The sequence below is a fragment of the Ruditapes philippinarum genome, unplaced genomic scaffold, assembly GCF_026571515.1.
Source record: "Ruditapes philippinarum isolate M1 unplaced genomic scaffold, ASM2657151v2 ctg3445_1_1_1_1, whole genome shotgun sequence".
In the NCBI taxonomy this organism is placed as follows: domain Eukaryota; kingdom Metazoa; phylum Mollusca; class Bivalvia; order Venerida; family Veneridae; genus Ruditapes; species Ruditapes philippinarum.
This window is the reverse complement of record NW_026866545.1, coordinates 194,866-215,435: the sequence shown is the minus strand read 5'-3', so window position 1 is coordinate 215,435 and position 20,570 is coordinate 194,866. Positions and strand designations below refer to the sequence as shown.

At 31.9% G+C, this 20,570-nt stretch overlaps 2 protein-coding genes across 3 annotated transcripts in view; one reads left to right on the top strand and one right to left on the bottom strand.

The window, feature by feature from the left end:
- LOC132732832 (uncharacterized) overlaps positions 1-14,358 on the bottom strand; it is a 52,307-nt gene extending 37,949 nt beyond the window's left edge. The window contains exon 1 of one of the 2 annotated variants that reach the window (XM_060719347.1): positions 14,139-14,358. The gene's annotated coding sequence lies outside the window, so the exon portion shown is untranslated. Of the gene's footprint in view, positions 1-3,316; positions 3,578-14,138 lie in introns of those variants that run through there. The other variant, XM_060719348.1, reaches the window with a different exon arrangement.
- Positions 14,359-18,810: 4,452 nt separating this feature from the next.
- LOC132732831 (dolichol-phosphate mannosyltransferase subunit 1-like) lies at positions 18,811-20,199 on the top strand. The gene is made up of 2 exons (XM_060719344.1): positions 18,811-18,899; positions 19,144-20,199. The coding sequence occupies exon 2, from the start codon at positions 19,175-19,177 to the stop codon at positions 19,886-19,888; it is 714 nt and encodes a 237-aa protein (XP_060575327.1). The 5' UTR covers positions 18,811-18,899; positions 19,144-19,174; the 3' UTR covers positions 19,889-20,199.
- Positions 20,200-20,570: the final 371 nt, after the last annotated feature.

The window sequence follows — 20,570 nt, the reverse complement described above, 5'->3', positions numbered from 1 at the left end:
TCATAGTAATTGTGAAATGCTCATTATTAAATGACAAATTCGAAATACCAATTGTGAACATCTTTTGAAAATTACGGTACCCTTTACGATTACCCTTTGTGGCAGTTGGACTCGGCCCAGTGAATTTTCGTACTCTTCGTTCTATCGTAAATCAGTCAAATTTAAGGCTTTATTAACAACGAAAATAACTATGAAAAAGCATTTAGCTTGACAATTTTATTAACAGTAAAAAACACGCTAGATAAGCGTTGCCATGTACCACAATGAAACGACAAAACAATGATTTTATGATAATATAGCCACAAATGTAGCGAAGACAAAACTGAATAAAAAACATGATCCTGTAAGTAAAATGCCAAAAGAAAACCACACTAAACAGTACTACCAAAAGACAAGCAGATACTGGTAATAATATCAAAGTGTAAACCATGTTACTTCACACAGTACATTCTAATCGTCATGTTTTGATAGCTTTAACAAAATATGATAAACGGTATACTGTTATGAAAAGTATTTTCATTTATGACGCTTACTAAGATAATAAATTTATAACTGACTTATTGTTCCAATGAGTGACAAAGAATTATAAAAATTAATTCATTTATCTGCTCATAATTGAAACTATGGCTATTTCTGGTGGTATGTGAATCTGGTTGTTAAAAGGCTGTTACCTCGATTTGTTTTGATCTCGGAAAGTAAAACTTCTTTTTTTATTTTGTTTGATTTTAAAATATGCATTAACCCTTTCCCCCATAAGCATATTGTGAAAAATTGCCATTTTCACTGAAAAGCCTCCTCTTACATGTTCAAACTGCTATGAAACTATGAAAAATGCTTCAATACTAATCAAACTTGGCACAAATGTTAACTGGATCGTTGCCTTTGTAACGACATGCTCAGTCTTAGGTTTCCTGTTACCATGGCAACGAGGGGACATCTCAAAATTGCTAAAAATCACTTTTTTGCTTCGATTTTTTCCATCAAAATTTATTTCAAAGTACTGCAACTTCTCAAGGGATTGAGATAGAGTCAAAGGCTTTTCAGCGTTGGTTACACGTTACCTTATGATCAACCTGGGGTCATTTTAAGCCTCTCATAAGTCCAAAATTTTCTTGGCGATGAGGGGGACTCCGCCCACCTTCAAACCCCCCCCCCCCCAAACAGAAGGGGCACATCCCCCTTCTGGCAACCCCCTGATGTATTATTTGGATGGGGGACGGTGCCGAATAAATTGTCACTTTTTTTACAACATTTCTCAAAACGAAAGACAGTGTTTTGGGTCTAAATAGGACATTTTTCACTGTTTGAGGCCTCAAAAAGGGGGGGGGGCAAAAAGCCGTCGAAACACGCTTATATAAGGGTAAAGGTTAACAAAAAATGATGAAAAACCTTGGAATCACCCAAAATCTAGTTTTTCCATGTTAACATGTGGTCTTTTACCTAAATTTGGTGAAAAATGTTGTTTTGTAACATTTATAATTTTTTTAGTTAACCCTTTCCCCCATGAGCATACTGTGAAAAATGGCCATTTTCACTGAAAAGCCTCCTCTTACAAGTTCAAACTGCTATGAAACTATGAAAAATGCTTCATTACTAATCAAACTTGGCACAAATGTTGACTGGACCATTGCCTTTGTAACGACATGCTCAGTCTTAGATTTCCTGTTACCATGGCAACGGAAATCGCTCACCTGTATATAGGTCCCAAGGCCAAGACCAATTTTAAACCAGGGGCTTATATTTGAACAAACTTGGTAGACATCCATTAGAAGACGTATCGTGATAAATATCTAAGCTCTAGCTCTTTGTGTTTTTGTTTTTTTATCATTAGGAAGATGTTTTAAGTTTTTACTATATACATAGAGGGAAAAACAATGACCCCCCCCCCCTTCGGAGGGACCAATTTTGACCCCAGTGTTTTTATTTGAACAAACTTGGTAGACACTCACTAAAAGATATGTCATGCTTAGTATCTAAACTCTAGCTCTTTGGGTTTTTAAAAGAAGATTTTTTTAAGTTTTTACTATACATACATGTATTTAAGGAAAATCAATGACCCCTAGGGCGCGGCCAATTCTAACCCAAAGATCCTTATTTAAACAAACTTAGTAGACACCCATTAGAAGATGTTTTATGCTAAATTTCTTAGCTCTAGCTCTTACGGGTTTTTAAAAGAAGATATTTTAATTTTTTTCTATATACATATAGGGAAAAACAATGACCCCCTTGGGCTGGACCAATTTTTACCCCAGGGCTTTTATTTAAACAAACTTGATAGACACCCACTAGAGGATGTTTCATGCTTAATATCTAAGCTCTAGCAATGTTTTTTTTTAAAGAAGATTTTTTAAGATTTTACTATATACAAATAAGGAAAACCAATGACCCCCGGGGCGGGGCCAAATTAGACCATTTATTTGGAGCATTTATTTGGACAACTTGGTAGACACTATCTAGAAGATGTTTCATGGCAAATATTTAAGCTCTAGCTCTTTCCGTTTTCTAAAAGAAGATATTTTAAGTTTTTTTTCTTTCGGTTGCCATGGCAAGCAGAGTTCTGATTGGAATTAAATTCTTTAAAAAAAGTTGAAGTTGACTACCAAAGGAACATTCCTTTGAAGTTTTGATGAGTTTGGCTTACCGGTTTATGAGGAGATATCGTTTAAAATAAAAGTTTACGGACGGAGTCCGGACGAAAAGCGATCACAAAAGCTCACCATGTCACTTTGTGACAGGTGAGCTAAAAACATGTGACTAAGTAAATCACAGGTTAGGTAAGAATGAATTTGTCAATGGTTGATAAAAAAGTGAAACTTCAATATATTGAAAACATTTTCTTATAGGACCGTAGAGTTAATTACGTATCAATCCGGTTTCAAAGTTTAACTTTACCCAAGTCATTTTTTGAAAGATGATTCTTAACATTGAAAGGTGATGTATAAAAGGAACGAGATGATCATATTTTTTATAAATAACAAATACTCCTTCTCCAATTGTACGATTTAAATCAACAATAGACGATTTATCGATTTAGAATTAAGAACATCCTCATATTCTGTGAAAATATTGACTGACCTGATTATTTGCAGTCTTCACACATCTGCAAAGTTTGATCATCGTCAAAGAAAACACATCTCTAGCAATGATTGTATTATCTTATGAGTAATGAACTCATTTTTTGTCAGGAAGTGGAAATATCGGTCGTTCAGTAGGACATTCGGCGGGAATTTTGGCAGGAAATACCAAAAAGAAAGCATCTACCCATACATGCTATCAGATTACACTATTTAACAATGTAAGAAATATTTTGACATACCTTAGCCTTTGTTTCATCGAATTTGACGAATAAATTATTGTCTTAAAATCCACGTTCGTTCAATATGAACATAACATGCAAATGACTATGGTTGATAAAAGACATTCATTTCCCGCCAACTAAAACTGAACAAATACCAAATGTATCCAAAATTGCCTACATGTACTGTGTATAAAAGCATAGCAAGCAATTGTGTTTATGCATTGTTCTTTCTATGCCATGATAACCCAGGTATTATAATTATTTAACAATAAATGCGTGTTATATTCTACAGCATGAAAATATCACATCTCATTTGCATATTGCGCCACTTATGTACATGCGTGTTAGTCTGTTTAATGTTTGGAAGCTTATGTTTGATTTATAGAGCCGAATATGACGTCCTTTCTTTTCGGAAATTATAGTGCCGCTCTTTTTGAATGAAAGAATATTTATTTATTTATTTGAGTCTCATCTATACATTTTAACATATCATTAAAATACACAATACAACCATAAAATACAAATATAGCATTCTATAAAGAATAACAGGTGACTGTGTTTTACTTCTAAGGGTGACAACTCTCTAGACAACAAAACTGGAGTATTTTATGCACTACAGATTTTTCCCCCTTAACAACAAGAAATATATGTATTTCCCTTTTATATACATAATGATATGATACAGATAAAATAAAGTTTAAAAAGTATCCTTGATAATCATATCAAAAAAAGGGAAAACAGAAATAAAAGAATTGAGATATTATAAAATGCCAAACAATTCCACAGTCTAAAGAATGTGGATAAAATAATGGCGTATGATGACATTAAGATTACCAAGGAAATTTTAGACATAATCAAAACATTGCATGTATCACTAAAACAATATACTACAGGGGTATTATAAACACTAGGACAATATATCACATATTCAAGACAGGGTTTTTTATGATAACTTATGATATAAAACAAGTTTTCTTTTATTTAGGATGTTAAAGCAGGTTTTGGCAGTTTTTGGAAGCAGATTTTTAAGAATACATTCTTTCGAATAAGGTGTAACAATTTTACAAATATATCAAAATCATGCTGTCTTAATTCCTCACTGACCTAAAAATTCCAATTCTTAAATATGTTATTTGACAATCTATTTGCCAGCATGAAACTTTTCTTAATAAGTCCGTTTGTATTCAAAAAAGTGTATTTACACAAAACAGTTTTCCATAATGAGTACGTACTAGGTTTGCAACCAATATGTCCAGAAGTTGCTGCATTTGGAGTATATCTCCCGACATTTATAAAAATAGCAAGCAACTCTATTCTGTACTGCATTTATACAAGAAAAATTGTCATAGCCTCAAATACTCGAAGCTATCTAATTACTGGTAAAACAGTACCCTCATACACTTTTGTAAAAGCTTTATACGGGATACCGGGATTTCACAGCTATTATATAATAATATACACGTATTTTGTTAGTTTCTGTTGGGATTACTTTCATCATGATAATAAATAGTGTTGGTGTTTTGTTTTTCAGTCAATAAAACAATGGACATTTTATAAACAATATAAATCCGTCATTTCAAAATATTACATTGATTTTGCATATTGTATACCAGACTGTTCAAATACCTAAACGTTTATTAAAAAGTAAACAAAGAAATAAACAAATATCATAGTGTATATGCACTTAACCTGGCAATTTATCAGCCGCAAAGAAAACTTATTGCATAGTTAATACAGAATTGGGTTGTGTTGTTTCATAGTTAATACAGAAAGGGGTTGTGTTATTTCATAGTTAATACAGAAAGGGGTTGTGTTATTTCATAGTTAATACAGAATGGGGTTGTGTTTCATTCAAATCAATTTTAATTATTTCAATTATTTAAAAGAAATTTTCAACCGAATACAATGTTCATGAAATAAAGCCCTGCATATTCCCTTTAATATTAACTAGAACAGTTAAGAAATATAAAAATATCTGATACATTTATAATAGTTTATTAATTATATGTTAATATAAAAGTTGCTACTGAGTTATTAGGATCTAATACATGCCAATTCTTCATATTATTGTATGCCTTTTCATCATTTTTGTATGTATATTTATGATAATATTTTACAGGCCATCAATTTTACTTGTTTAATTAACTTCAAAACCTTCTGATGGCATATTCTAGGGATGTCATAAAGTTAAACAAAAACAATTTTTAAAAAAAATGTTGAAACAGGAAGTTGAACAATTTATATAATGAAACGCCTACTTGAATGATAGTAAATAAAAAAGTTATTGTTATTTTGAACCCAAGTTTGAAATTTCCGTAACGGGTTAGATTAACGCTGAAAGAAGCAGAATCTATTCATGTCGCCCACGCAAACAACTCAGATACCGGTACTTTTCCGATTAATTACTAATAACATATAATACGAGCTAATGTACATGTAAATCGGTTTATAATGGTCTTCTCTTTATAACAGTCCTACGCATAAACCCTTCCAGCCTGCTGAATCTCATAAAGGGCTTATCAGCTAGTAATCACTATTAACTGTATATCTCCAACGAGTTGAGAGTCTTGTCATCATTAATTTGTCCTCTGTATTCTTATCTAATGGCCCTAACATTGAGGGATCAAATTTCTTTAGATGTAGTTTTTCACAAGATACACTCACATTTTTTATCCATGTTTTTTTCTGAATTGGTCTGCAGCCCAATTGAATTGTAAAATTTAGCAATTATTTATAAATATACTTTACATCACAAGATAACTGTTAGCTATTAAATGAATTTTACTTTATAAGTAATAATCATCTTATTAATAAAATCTAATAAAGTTCCATAGTTAAGTGTCACTGTTACTCACGTTACTGAATACAACCACCAACCCCCACACCCCCTCCTCCTCCCCCCCCCCCCCCCCAAAAAAAAAAACAACAACAAAAAAAAACAACACTGTTTACTGTAAACTTTACAGATATATGTTTTTACCGTAATGTCTTAATTAAATGACCAGGTAAGTGATATTTTCATTATTAGCTCGCCTATATAAAGTATATGGAGAGCTGTCCTACTCACCTCGGTTTCTAAGTCGGCGTCAGCATCCATACTTTAAATGAATGTTTATATGCAGTTACTATCTTATCTGCATTTTTTTATTTCTTAATGTATCAATTTCAAACGTATATTCCTTATCATGATCCACATCATGTGATAAGGTGCAAAATCTTAATCTAGTATTTCCAGAATTATATCCCCTTGAACCTATAATTTTGCTTAAAATAATATTTTTTACTCTAACGTCTTTATTTCAAATTAAGGACTTCAAACATGTGTATCCCATCATTAACTACATCATATGTGACAATGTTTATAACTCTAGCACCAATTTTTCCAAAAATTATCGTATGAACATACATTTTTTCCTCAAAAATTATTTTTGTTTACTTACTTCTTTATTTCTTAAGGTATCTACCTCTAACTTCAAATATATGTTCCTTATCATGTGTGACAAGATTCATAACTCTAGCATGAATATTGCCAGAATTATTTCCCCTTGAACTTGATTTTGTTTACAAAAACTGATATTTTTTGCTCTAACTTCTCTATTTATGAAAGAATTTACTTCTAACTTTAAACAATAACATAACAAGCTTCATAACTCTAGCATCAGTATCTTCAGAATCATCCCTTTATACTCAGAATTTTCCTTATTTAATTCAGATTTAAAAAAATTCTATATTAACCGATACAGAAATATATCTGTATCGGTTAATATAGAATTTTTGTCACAGTTTGTTTTTCCTTTCCTGTGTCCAGCATTTAAATAGTCCAGCATGCTGTTTGTCCAGTTATGGTTTCCTTAAAATAACTTAAAGGTCATCAAATTTATCTATCTTTTCTGTTCTTTGGCAATTGGTATATAATTGAAATTAAAATACTTCTTTGTATATATTTTTCAACCTTTTTTACATTTCTTTTTTTGACAAACTGAATGATAAGCATAAACAATGCTTTGAATCCATTAATAGTATTTCTAAACATTATTTTGCCTCCTCTCAAAAAGGAAAATAATATAAATCACTGAGGCATAATATGCCTTTAATATGAAATTAATTAAAGAAATTAAAGTATTTTCATTGTGAGTTGTAAGTGATTAAAAACTTTTTTAAATGTAATCTAATCTTTTTTTGTCTTTAACTCTTATAAAAAATTGTAGCTTGTGAAAATAAGTTTTCCTTATCTATATCCTCCAGCTTTTTACACGATACATTCTTGAAACATGATAGGGTCATAAAACATTCAAGGGTGCTGCTATCAGTGATACTGTGACAAGCCATGTAATTATAATTAAATGCTCATCACTGGTCAGAGATAGGAAATTTTTGGGGAAAACTGGAAATCTTGGGTTTATGCGTAGGACTGATAAGTCTACTCCCAGTCCTACGCATAAACCCTTCCAGCCTGCTGAATCTCAGTAAGGGCTTATCAGCTAGTAAATCACTATTAACTGTATATCTCCCATTACACGTCCACCAAGTTGAGAGTCTTGTCATCATTAATTGGTCCTCTGTATTCTTATCTAATGGCCCTAACATTGAGGGATCAAATTTCTTTAGATGTAGTTTTTCACAAGATACATTCTCTTTTTATCCATGTTTTTTTTCTGAATTGGTCTGCGGCCCAATTGAATTGTGAAATTTAGCAATTATTTGTAAATATACTTTACATCACAAGATAACTATTAGCTATTAAATGAATTTTATGTTGTTACATAACTTTATAAGTAATAATCATCTTATTAATAAAATTTGATAAAGTTCCATAGTTAAGTGTCACTGTTACTCACGTTACTGAATACAACCACCAACCCCCACCCCTCCTCCTCCCCCCCCCCCCAAAAAAAAACAAAAAATAAAAAAACACAACAAAACACTGTTTACTGTAAACTTTACAGATATATGTTTTTACCGTAAGTCTTAATTAAATGACCAGGTAAGTGATATTTTCATTATTAGCTCGCCTATATAAAGTATATGGAGAGCTGTCCTACTCACCTCGGTTTCTAAGTCGGCGTCAGCATCCATACTTTAAATGAAAGTTTATATGCAGTAACTATTTTATCTGTATTTTTTATTTCTTAAGGTATCAATTTCAAACATATATTCCTTATCATCATCATGTGATAAGGTGCAAAATCTTAAACTAGTATTTCAAGAATGATATCCCCTTGAACCTATAATTTTGCTTAAAATAATATTTTTTACTCTAACATCTTTATTTCAAATTAAGGACTTCAAACATGTGTTTCTCATCATCAACTACATCATATGTGACAATGTTTATAACTCTAGCACCAATTTTTCCAGAATTATCGTATGAACATACATTTTTTTCCTCAAAAATTATTTTTGTTTACTTACTTCTTTATTTCTTAAGGTATCTACCTCTAACTTCAAATATATGTTCCTTATCATGTGTGACAAGATTCATAACTCTAGCATGAATATTTCCAGAATTATTTCCCCTTGAACTTGATTTTGTTTACAAAAACTGATATTTTTGCTCTAACTTCTCTATTTATGAAAGAATTTACTTCTACATGTAACTTTAAACAATAACATAACAAGCTTCATAAATCTTGCATCAGTATCTTAAGAATCATCCCTTTATACTCAGAATTTTCCTTATTTAATTCAGATTTCAAAAAATTCTATATACAGATACAGAAATATATATATGTATCTTATTATAACTGATTTTGTTATAGTTTGTTTTTCCTTTCCTGTGTCCAGCATTTAAATAGTCCAGCGTGCTGTTTGTCCAGTTATGGTTTCCTTAAAATAACTTAAAGGTCATCAAATTTATCTTTCTTTTCTGTTCTTTGGCAATTGGTATATAGTTAAAGTGATTTTGTATTGAAGTTAAAATACTTCTTTGTTTATATTATTCGACCTTTTTTAAATTTCTTTTTCTGTACCAAATTGAATGATAAGCATAAACAATGCTTTGAATCCATTAATAGTATTACTAAACATTATTTTGCCTCCTCTCAAAAAGGAAAATAATATAAATCACTGAGGCATAATATGCCTTTAATGTAATGGATATTTGTTTTGTTCAGTGTAAGATCGGAATATATTTCACCGAGTGAGCACCAAAATGTATATTTCACGAGTGGCGCAGCCACGAGTGAAATATAAAATTTTTGGTGTTCACAAGGTGAAATATATGAAATTAATTTACACAAGTATTTTCATTGTGAGTTGTAAGTGATTAAAAACTTGTTTAAATGTAATCTAATCTTTTTTTTCTTTAACTCTTATAAAAAATTGTAGCTCATGAAAATAAAGTTTTCCTTATTTCTAAAATGTTCTCTATATCCCCCAGCTTTTTACACGATACATTCTTGAAACATGATAGGGTCATAAAACATTCAAGGGTGCTGCTATCAGTGATACTGTGACAAGCCATGTAATTTTAATTAAATGCTCATCACTGGTCAGAGATAGGAAATTTTTGGGGAAAACTGGAAATCTCGGGTTTATGCGTAGGACTGAAGTCTACTCCACTGATAACGTGATCCATTACTGGATATAAGCTACCTCCACGCACCCTAGCACCGACTTAAGCATTATTCAAAATGAAAAATGAAATAACGAAATTTGGAATTTAGAAACAGTTTCCATACGGCAGTTATCATGGAACCTTTCCAGTCCATGAAAGCGGCGTATGGTCATAGGATAGACCTTATAGGAGCCAATCAGTCTTTATATATACGAGACCTTGTGATATCTGAAAAGAAAAATGCTTATGTTCATTACCCAAGTATGTCTTGTGTGGAGTCATCTTGCCAAGATTAAGTTTATGATTTGAGCAAACCTGACGGAGGTCTAGTAGACCATGTTTCATATAAACTATAACACAAGTGCCATCGCCAGACGGGGATCCTGTTCAACTTTTTCTTTCTTTAAAGGTCAAACACATTGAACAAAGAATATTGCAGTAAAAAACACTCTTAGAAATTATAAATTAAATTTCATATTTGGCGTTGACGGTCAAGGTTACATTTGAATAAATCATCAATGCCAGTTTTGTAATAGGAGATCTTTTGTCCAAGAATGAAGGTTTTGTCATTAGTGTTTTTTTGTCCAAGTATAACTCAAATTGTAAATACAATGTAATTTAAGCAAATTTCATTAATTTGACCTTGAAGGTCAATGTTAATTAAAGGTCAGTGTTATTTAGAAAAATTCAACATATCGGTTTTGTCGAAAGACTTCTCTTGTCCATGAATATATTAAATCCGTAGATAAATAACAAAGTTATTATAATATAAGATGAATACAATATTTGACATTGACAGTCAAGTTCATATAAAGGTCAACGTCATATTTGAATTATTTTACGTGTCAACTTTGTCCAAGTATTAATCAAATCCATAAATAAATAACAAAGATATGACCACTTCTTGCGATATTCAATAATTTGACCTCAAGTGTCAAGGCCAAATTAAGGCAAGGTCAAGTTTGATTAAATCTTCTTTATGTCATGTCCCATAGATGAATTATTCCCCTATAACAGCTCTCTACTATATCTCTCCCCGCCTGAAAAAGCGCCTGCAGGTCGACCCCCGGAAAAAGGACATCTGGAATTACCTTTTTTATTCTGGAACGCATTTAAAACAGTTATTATTGCATGATATAATTTTAAAACCCGTGATCATTATTTTGTAGAACTTTAATAGAAGATTTTCAAAAGATGATATGCACGAGATATCAAAGCTATATATATGTACTGTATATCGTTTAAGTAAATCCCATGATACCTTATCAGTCAAAAACTGATTTTAACTCATTGTTCAATTAAGAAACGTAATTCTTGTCATTATTTATAATTATAAATCTTTAAATCATATAGATCTCAGTTATATTAATATAATTTCCATCATGTCATATGCATGTTAATAGCTTCCTCCTTACATATAACAATGTATCTTGTATTTTTGGTATTCTTTAATCATTATTATTAGTAGTAGTAGAGTAGTAGTTTTCGACCGATAAACTATAAAGTATGTTTCTTATGACATACTTACTCCAGCTCCTGTAACCCAGATCAACAACGAACCAAAACCATAACATTTGTATAGCTTTTATGATAAGCAGATTGAAATTTGAACATTTCTAATTGTAAGCATGAGAATTTGGCGTGTACATTTTATTAAAAAAAATGCATACTTACACATATTATGGATGTATTACCTTTTAATCTAACAGAAAATTTGTACATGGGTCGTGAAAATCGACTCTCAAAGTTTATCTTAATGATTATCACAAACAAGGAATCAATGAATATTTCGTGCAAAGACGATATTTCACATTGTGCTTTGTTCTCGCATTATAGCAAATTTATATATGTATGGAGCAAACCAGAACATCATCTTATAATAAACAAGTTAAATGTTGATGCTGCACACCATTTGCAAAGACGCCACCAAATGATGTCAATCAGCATTGAAAATCGTTCTCTATTACAGTTGAATATCCGAAGCACAAATCAATTTTTTCTCCATGTTCTTGGTATGTGCTCGTTGTTTAAAAAATAAAGTTGCATATTTTTGTGAAAAGTAGAACCTAATGTAAAAATTCACAAAGCCAGAACTGAAATTCTTAAATGTTTGTCTGTTGCGAGAAAGACTGAAACGTCTGGTCGAATCAAAATAAATTGGATAACATATAAAATTGAAATGATTGGTATAAAAGGACTTAAAATAAATTCAAGACAATATGTGCCGAGAATATACTCATTTAAATATTGGTACGAATTGCATAATGTTCGAATGATTTTGAGGACAAACAGTTTTCACCCAAACTGTTCTGCAGTGATCTTCCCTTAAAGGCCGCAGCGTAACCGGTTTGCTTTCGGAACTGCCTCGGCTATTATCTATAATCCTTATCCGAAGACTGACGGGAAGGGCCGAGTAGTTGCGATTGAACCGGTTTGTTGTACATGTACTTTCTTAACGTTTGAGAGAGAACCGCCTCTCTGATAGTGGGCGTGGTTTAGGCTTTGTAACTTGTAATTTAATGATTCGACAAGTGATATTGATCAAGTTGTCCTGGTTCCCTTCTACCCCGTCAACAAAGATTAAATGCTAGCATATGGAGCATAATATCAAATTTAATATGACAATTTAAGGCGGAGCCGAACTTCAACAGAGGCGAAGCAAATGAAGTGAGTGACACTGCCTCAGTCGTCACCTCTCTCAACTGTTAAGTTTTTGAACGATCGACTATAGACTGGCTCATTGGCACGTTATTTATTATGTAGAAAAAAAATGACATGTTGTACATCAGAAAAGCTATTTTTATCAGAAAATTTGAAAACAGATTTTGTTAAAACAAAAAAACAAAAACAAAATCAAGTCTATAATTTTCTCCATTGCTGTATGGACAATTGCATATCTAGCGGCGTCTAATAAAAGCCATGTATATTTGCACCTGGTGATTAAGAAGAATCGACATTTTCTCTAAATAGTTGCAAAATCTTCCAAACGATTTTATGTACTGTTTCTACAAATAAACTGTTGGTTATATTATATACATTTTATGGTAGCAAAAGTCATTGTTAGAATGCTATGACCTAAATAAAAGAAAGTTAAGTATATTAAGTAAATCAATATGCCCGTTAACGTACTAATTGAAGTATATTGAACCTTTGACAAAGACAATGTAATAAAAATTATTTCGGTTATATTGAAAATAGGGCTAAAAATGAAACCTTTATTTTTAAAATGAAAATACGTACATGCATGTTTAAAATTGTTATGTTAAGTCCTTTGCTGTAAACAATGAACTGTATTGGAAGCTTATAACTAAATGTGATCAAAAAAGTATAAAATTTGAAATTCTTACATAGTCAATCAACTGATATTCGTATACTTTAAAAGGAAAAATATATAAATTAATATAAGAAATACACTCATACTTTCAGAATTGAGTAAAAAAAAGAACGTTGTTTCTTTCTTTTTATTTCTTTGGGTAACCCCGATTTGAGTTAAAAGCATCAGTGAGTGAATTAATTGATACTTTGTGCCCACAAGAACATCAAATCAATGGTACATAAATTTCGACTCCGTGCAGACCTCATTGGGGACCATTTAAGCACAGGCAATTTCTAAACCTTACATAAATATTTCAATGTGAGCGTGTTAGAAATCTCCTTTTCTCTTTTTTTTAATTGATTTGTCATGCAAAAGTTGACATACAAGGATATGTAATGTATTTACAGTGTAAAGTAACACCTGTGGTAAAATGTTACACATCAATAATGTATGACAATATGCATAAACAGCAGTGTACATATGTGTTACTCAAAATATATTGACGTGCCAAAGCTTGATTCTGAGATATTTTTGTTCTGGGGCAGAATCTCGCTTTAGAGATATTGCCCGGACACGAAAATAGCACAATATCTCGTCGCGCAGTACAATTTGTTGGACTAACATATAAATTTTGTATATTTTTTAATGCAAATGCATAGAGTTAACGACAATATATGAATTAATATGCAATATTTAATGTATGTAAATGTATACACCTATTTGAAAATTTAAAGTCTTTTTTGTCCAATTGGATTGTAAAAATTAGTAAATCGACTTTAAATCTATCTAGAAAATATAGTACGAATTAGGAGTAAAGCAAAATCAAACAGTTATTGTGTATCTATCTGTCCATTAGTAAGCAATGTTCTATTTAATTGTGTAAATCAATCAATTACAACTATCAATTCTTTATACGGAAAAACTTTTTAAAAAAATTACAATAAATTTAATTGCATGTATATACTTACATGAATATCTATCCCCAAAAAAGTCCTGTCAGTCTTGTTACAGTGCACATTCTTCATTTCTGGTGTAGTTTATGGAAGAAGTATCTAATATCACATATATAAATATAATCCAACAGTTAAAATATGACTGTATTTGGTATGATTAACTAATGACATATTTACATTTGCAAAGCTAGTTTAGTATTGTTTAAACGAACTAAATAAACCTTTTCCGCTTATCTATAATACTATAGACTATAATACTACACTCCAACAATGGTTCAGATGACGTAGAATAACTCTTTTAACAGCGTATCAAGGGTGTTACATTTAGTCTGTTGAGTACATTTCAAAGCGTCACAATTTTTATCAACCTTTATTAAATTCACAAATGACATGGTTATACGATGTTTTATAAAGCTTTATAGTTACCGGTCTTAAGCTTCGACAAATGTTATCAAAATAAGATGAAAAGAAGTAAAAAAATATAAATGAAGTCACACTATTTTAATCTTCATTAGGCTGAAATTTGAATTCTAGAATTTTAATAACGCTCACGAGGCTTGACAAGCCTTTCCGAGATCATTCGTATATTTAAATTACGTCTCAATTCTTTTCCGCCTCTGTTAAATTTAATGAAAATGAATTTTATCCTGCATTGTTTGTAAACAGATAATGTTGTTTATTTACTGTAGCCATGTAATGAAACTATCAAATGATATAAGTTACTAAAACATCTACTTCAAATGATGCACGACATACGTGTGAAACAAAGAAAGATTATGAAAATACATATTTGATCATTCTCCTCTGTTCTATTTTATCATTAAATAAACATTTAAAACCAAGTCATGAATATATTTACGTAGGAAAGTAAGAAATATTCTAAAGGATGATCATTAAAATACAAAGTGACTCAAACAAGTTGTTACCAGGAACATTATGCATGCATGTATTTATCTTTATTCTTTATATGCCCCTTCATGTAACGATTGTATTACAATTTGTCACGTAACGCTTGACCTGTACCATGTTTTGATTCATATTCTCGGAAGCTGAAAAAAATGATAAACAATAATTATTATACTCAATATTTAATGTTCGATTGACAGAGAAACGTGCTAAAATTACAATACAGTAGTGTCAAGTTTCCAGTTTAACTTCAATTATAATTATAATGCCATTTAGTGGAACATGTGTACTTACAATTGCAAAGAATCGGAAAATACGTGATCTTTCTCTTTATGTTAGGCTGAACTAGTTTTTAGAAAAACACAATAAGTTGATTTACGAAATAATATAATTTACAAGTTCATTTCGTGAAAAATAAGCGGGTCTATTGCACTAAAATTTAATCGTATCATTTCTAAATATAGACATACTATCGAAATATATTATGTCATAGTAATTGTGAAATGCTCATTATTAAATGACAAATTCGAAATACCAATTGTGAACATCTTTTGAAAATTACGGTAACTGGAAAGAACAATGAAATACAACATTTTTTGTTCTAGCCCAACCTTTGATGTTATGCCCTTAGAGAAGAATATAAAATGAACTGCACCAACAAATAAAGTTGATGTGAGCAGAACGTACAGAACAAATTTATTCTAGTACATAATCATAATACATATGTACATAAAAAGTACAAAATAATAAAAATCGCCGTTATCACACATTCATATTTTGAGACTACCGGAATATTTAATTTTAAGCAATAGTAGTTCTATGAGAAAGTGGAAGTTTATATAACAAGGCTATAGGATATTCATAATATTCTTTTTTTATATCAATTCAACAAGTTGAATTACACTATGTTTAACATAATAGTAATGTTTACTATATTTTATACTATAATATAGACATATGATATAAGTGCATGATATGCATGTGTATTACTTTAATTGCAATAACGTTCATTTCTAGTATCTCTTTTATTGCAATCCGGTCAACTCGTCCCCTGGTCAACTCGGCCTCTGGTCAACTCGTCACCTTTTTGGTCAACTCGTCCCCTACTTTTGGTCAACTCGTCCTTAAAGAGTCAACTCGTCCCTAACATATTCACACTGTGTTTGTAAATTTTGTAATAAAATATGTTTGTTATCATGTGTCTTTATTCAATAAAAGCTGTTTTCGTAAAATTTTCCAGTTTACATAAATAACAAAGTTTAACTTATCTACAATGTGTAATGTAATTTTGGTAACAAAATATTTGGTTTTCATTTGTTTTTATTCAGTAAAAGCTGTTTTTAGTATAATTAATTTATGTAATTAACAAATGAAATACTTATATATATATAGAATGGAAAAAAGTTTGCCATCAACAGTTTGAAAACAGGTGTGAAAAAGTTCGTATTTGAACACGTGGCGAATCGTTATTTAATTGTGGCGAAACGTTAATACTCTGTGTCGAATCGTTAGTGTGGCGAATCGTTACATTACCATTTGATTGATATCGAAATATTAATAAAATAACGTCTTTTTTACGTTAAATTTTAATGATCTTCATCTTTAACGCACGTGCATAGCTTTGATGTAAAACTACAAAGACGGGTAATTTAAGTTTGCAAACATTCAATTAACGTTTAATTAGGTCCAACTCTTTGATTTTTACCGCCTCCCTGAATGGATTAAAGACTGACGACAGATTAACAGAAATTAGAAGTGCTAAAAACTTTATATCGGTATTTGTGTTGTTTATTGTGACTTTTTTAATTTATTTGTGTCGTTATAATTGTGACAATGTACCCCTGCATTGATTGTTGAAGAATCATTTAACTATTAAAACTTCTTTAAACGTAAACAAATACCCGATGCAAATTATTAAACGGTACACGCATTCCCAATAGCAAATATGATGTCACGGGTGGTTTAGTATTCATTTAAACCCCTGTCACTCTCGTGACGTCCAAAGAAAATTCAGAACGTCCATGTGAGTGCAGTAATTAAGACGGCAAACATCGCCGCCACATCGTCAAAGCATCGTGGTGGCATCGCATACAACGTACGCCGATCGACGGCGCGCATTTTAAGCATGCTCAAAACAAACGCAGTTACTCGGCGAATGAACGCGGTGGTTATCCACAGCCTTGTACGGAGAATGTGCGGCGTCTCTATCCCGCCTATACTGCATGTGCACATACAATGTGTTTTATAGTACTGCTACACCTGTTCGCTGAAGCCAATCCCGTATTGAAAGTCAACCAGAACTGTGACATATTTATGTCATATAGTGTAATTCAATCAATACAAAAGCTATTTTAATACACGTAGTTAGATATATTTTGTACACTTCATTTTTTTTTATTTTTGAACATGAAATGTTAGATTAATGAAACAGTGCCCCAAAGTTTATCAGTACGTTTACATTTCATAATATTCGCCGCCATTGCTGCGCTAACCATCACGTGACTTGCGAGGATTTAGGTTCGGATACCTTTGCATGACCCGTGACCCAAATGCTATTTTTAATTGAAACATGGCTTTGCATGTTTAAATGTTGAATTCTGCTTAAGCCGGTGCTAGGGGCGTGGACAGTAATTAACTTGCACTTTCCAGTACCGTCCATGAACAGGCTCAATCAAACCGAGCCTGCAACATTTTCAATTTTGTCGTGTTGGGCTTTCTTTAGGGATTCTGTATTTATCTATTTTATGGTCACATCCGGGTTATTTGTGCCGTGTGGCGACTGTAAAAAGTCTCCCCGTACATTTAATCAATGGTGTTATAGTTTTCGATCCTTGAAGATCGTTCGGCACGACATTATTGTTGTGCTTGTGGTATTTTTGGTTTCAACTTTTCGGCATTTTCTAGTTGGGTGGTTCCATTATTAAATTCCTACTTGAATAACGTTGAATCACCCTTAGGATAGGTTGCCTGCTTTTTAAATTTGTCTTTTGACGTCTTATCTGTGATATACAGGCTTCATAACCTCAGATCCCCTTTCAAAACTCCATTTTAATTAGTTCCGCCCATTGTTTTCTCGTTTAGGGCACACGCATTTTATTACTTGGGGACCATACGCCGCTTTTCATGGAATGGCACGGAAGTGTCACATTGAAGGTTCCATGATAACCGCCGTATGAACACATCTGCGGATGTATCAAAATTCAAAATTGTACTACATGTACTTCATGATTAAATGTTGAATTCTGCTTAAGCCGGTGCTAAGGGGCGTGGACGGTAACTTGCACTTTCCAGTACCGTCCATGAACAGGCTCAATCAAACCGAGCCTGCAACATTTTCAATTTTTTCGTGTTGGGCTTTCTTTAGGGATTCTGTATTTATCTATTTTGCAATTATGAATAACGTATATTCATTCAATTACAGGCGTTGTACTAAAAACATGTTGGATTCATATTGTTTTGATGTATGGTTCGTTACTAAAATAGATGCTAGAATTCTTAAAACTTGAAGTCTCGTTTCATATGCTATAACTATAACGCTTTTAAATTCGTTGTGTCTTTTCGATTCGTGTTATATAATACATTTCGTTTCGCGCTACAATGCATTTCGTTTCGCGCAGGGTCTTTCAAATATGACCCTGTTTCGCGTTACTACGTTTTCTTTCGCGTTATTAAGACTTTTGTACTACCCATTTGTTTTGATTAATTACGTCATTTTACGTACTTTAGTTTACCCATATTGTATTATAATGTATGGAAATCTAAGTCTTATTTAGTGGTGTTCAGTATGTTGAACATGCCGAATGTTTAGTGGTGTTCAACCGATATACGTGTAGCGGCTAAGAACCACAACTCTCAACAGATATCCTGAATGTAAACATAATTTTTGTTTTTTATTGATAATAGAGGAATAGAATTTTTAAAAAATGCTGTTTTAGATCATTTTTTAACGTATTCAATATATAAATTGTTGCTGTACCTCTTTTAATCCATTTAGTGTACAGTATGTTGTTTTTCCATTGTCATTCGTTCTCAATTTAGTTCGACCCATCTGGTGATGCAATACAAGGTTTGTTGAAACTCTGTTTATCATTGTGTTATTTTCTTTCCTTTTCAGAATATCCTAAGACACTTATGCTCTAGATGTAATGGCTGAAGATAAGTACTCCATTTTACTCCCAACATACAATGAGAGGGAGAACTTGCCAATAATTGTATGGCTTCTAGAGAAACACCTCTGTGACGTTAACCATGAGGTTATTATCATCGATGATGGAAGCCCTGATAAAACATTGGATGTAGCTAAAGAGCTCCAAAAAATTTATGGCAAGGATAAAATTGTTCTTCGACCAAGAGAGAAAAAACTTGGACTAGGGACAGCTTATATACATGGGATCAAACATGCTACAGGAAACTTCGTCATTATAATGGATGCCGATCTCTCTCATCATCCAAAATTTATCCCAGAATTTATTAAGAAACAGAAAGATGGAGACTTTGATATTGTATCTGGTACACGATACAGCGGAAGTGGTGGTGTATACGGTTGGGATCTGAAAAGAAAGATTATCAGCCGAGGGGCAAATTACGTAACTCAGATTTTACTACGACCTGGGGCCTCGGATTTAACAGGAAGTTTCCGACTTTACAGAAAGGAAGTCTTGGAAAAGCTTGTAAAAGCATGTGTATCCAAGGGTTATGTGTTTCAAATGGAAATGATCGTGCGGGCACGACAGTTTGGGTTCACAATCGGAGAAGTTCCAATCTCATTTGTGGATAGAGTGTATGGGGAGTCCAAACTTGGTGGCAGTGAAATTATACAGTTTGCTAAAGGACTGCTATACCTTTTTGCTACAACATAGTACATATCAGAGAAATGTTTTCACTTTCATCATATTGAGAAGAAAGATACTATCTGTATAATTAAATGTTAGGAAATTTTACCAACTGATAAAAATATACAAGTTTCAAAATTCTATCTCAGTCATACCATTTATTGTTGTTACAGGGAATTATTTATATTTTGGGTTCCATAAGGCTCTTAGTACTGGACACTTTATATGGACAAATAAGTTAGAAAGACAATGTGGAATTGAGTTACAGTATCTTCTCTGCAATCATCTAGTACAAGGAAAGTATTGCATACTGACTACTATGTGCAGATTACATAAATTTTTGAAAAAATAAGCCTTTGCAGGCTTAATGACTTTCAACAAGGTTAAAGTATATATTCCTAATATACAAATGTATATGTCTTATGATCATTTTCATTGCTATTATGCTTGTCTTTATAATTCTTTCTTCCAAATTATAGAGTATGCTGGTCATACAAAATACGTTTTGTTTTTTTCTTCATTTAACACTTGTTGTAACAACATTACCTAAGATTTATTTTAATATTTGAAAGTGAAAGGAAATCATTTGGCAATGGTGGTGCACTTATCATGCCTGGTAAATGATAGAGCTACCTCTTTCTATATGGTATATGGTAAATAGCTCTATCGCTACTTCCGAGCTAGTGCATGTCGCTAAAATCAAGTGTCT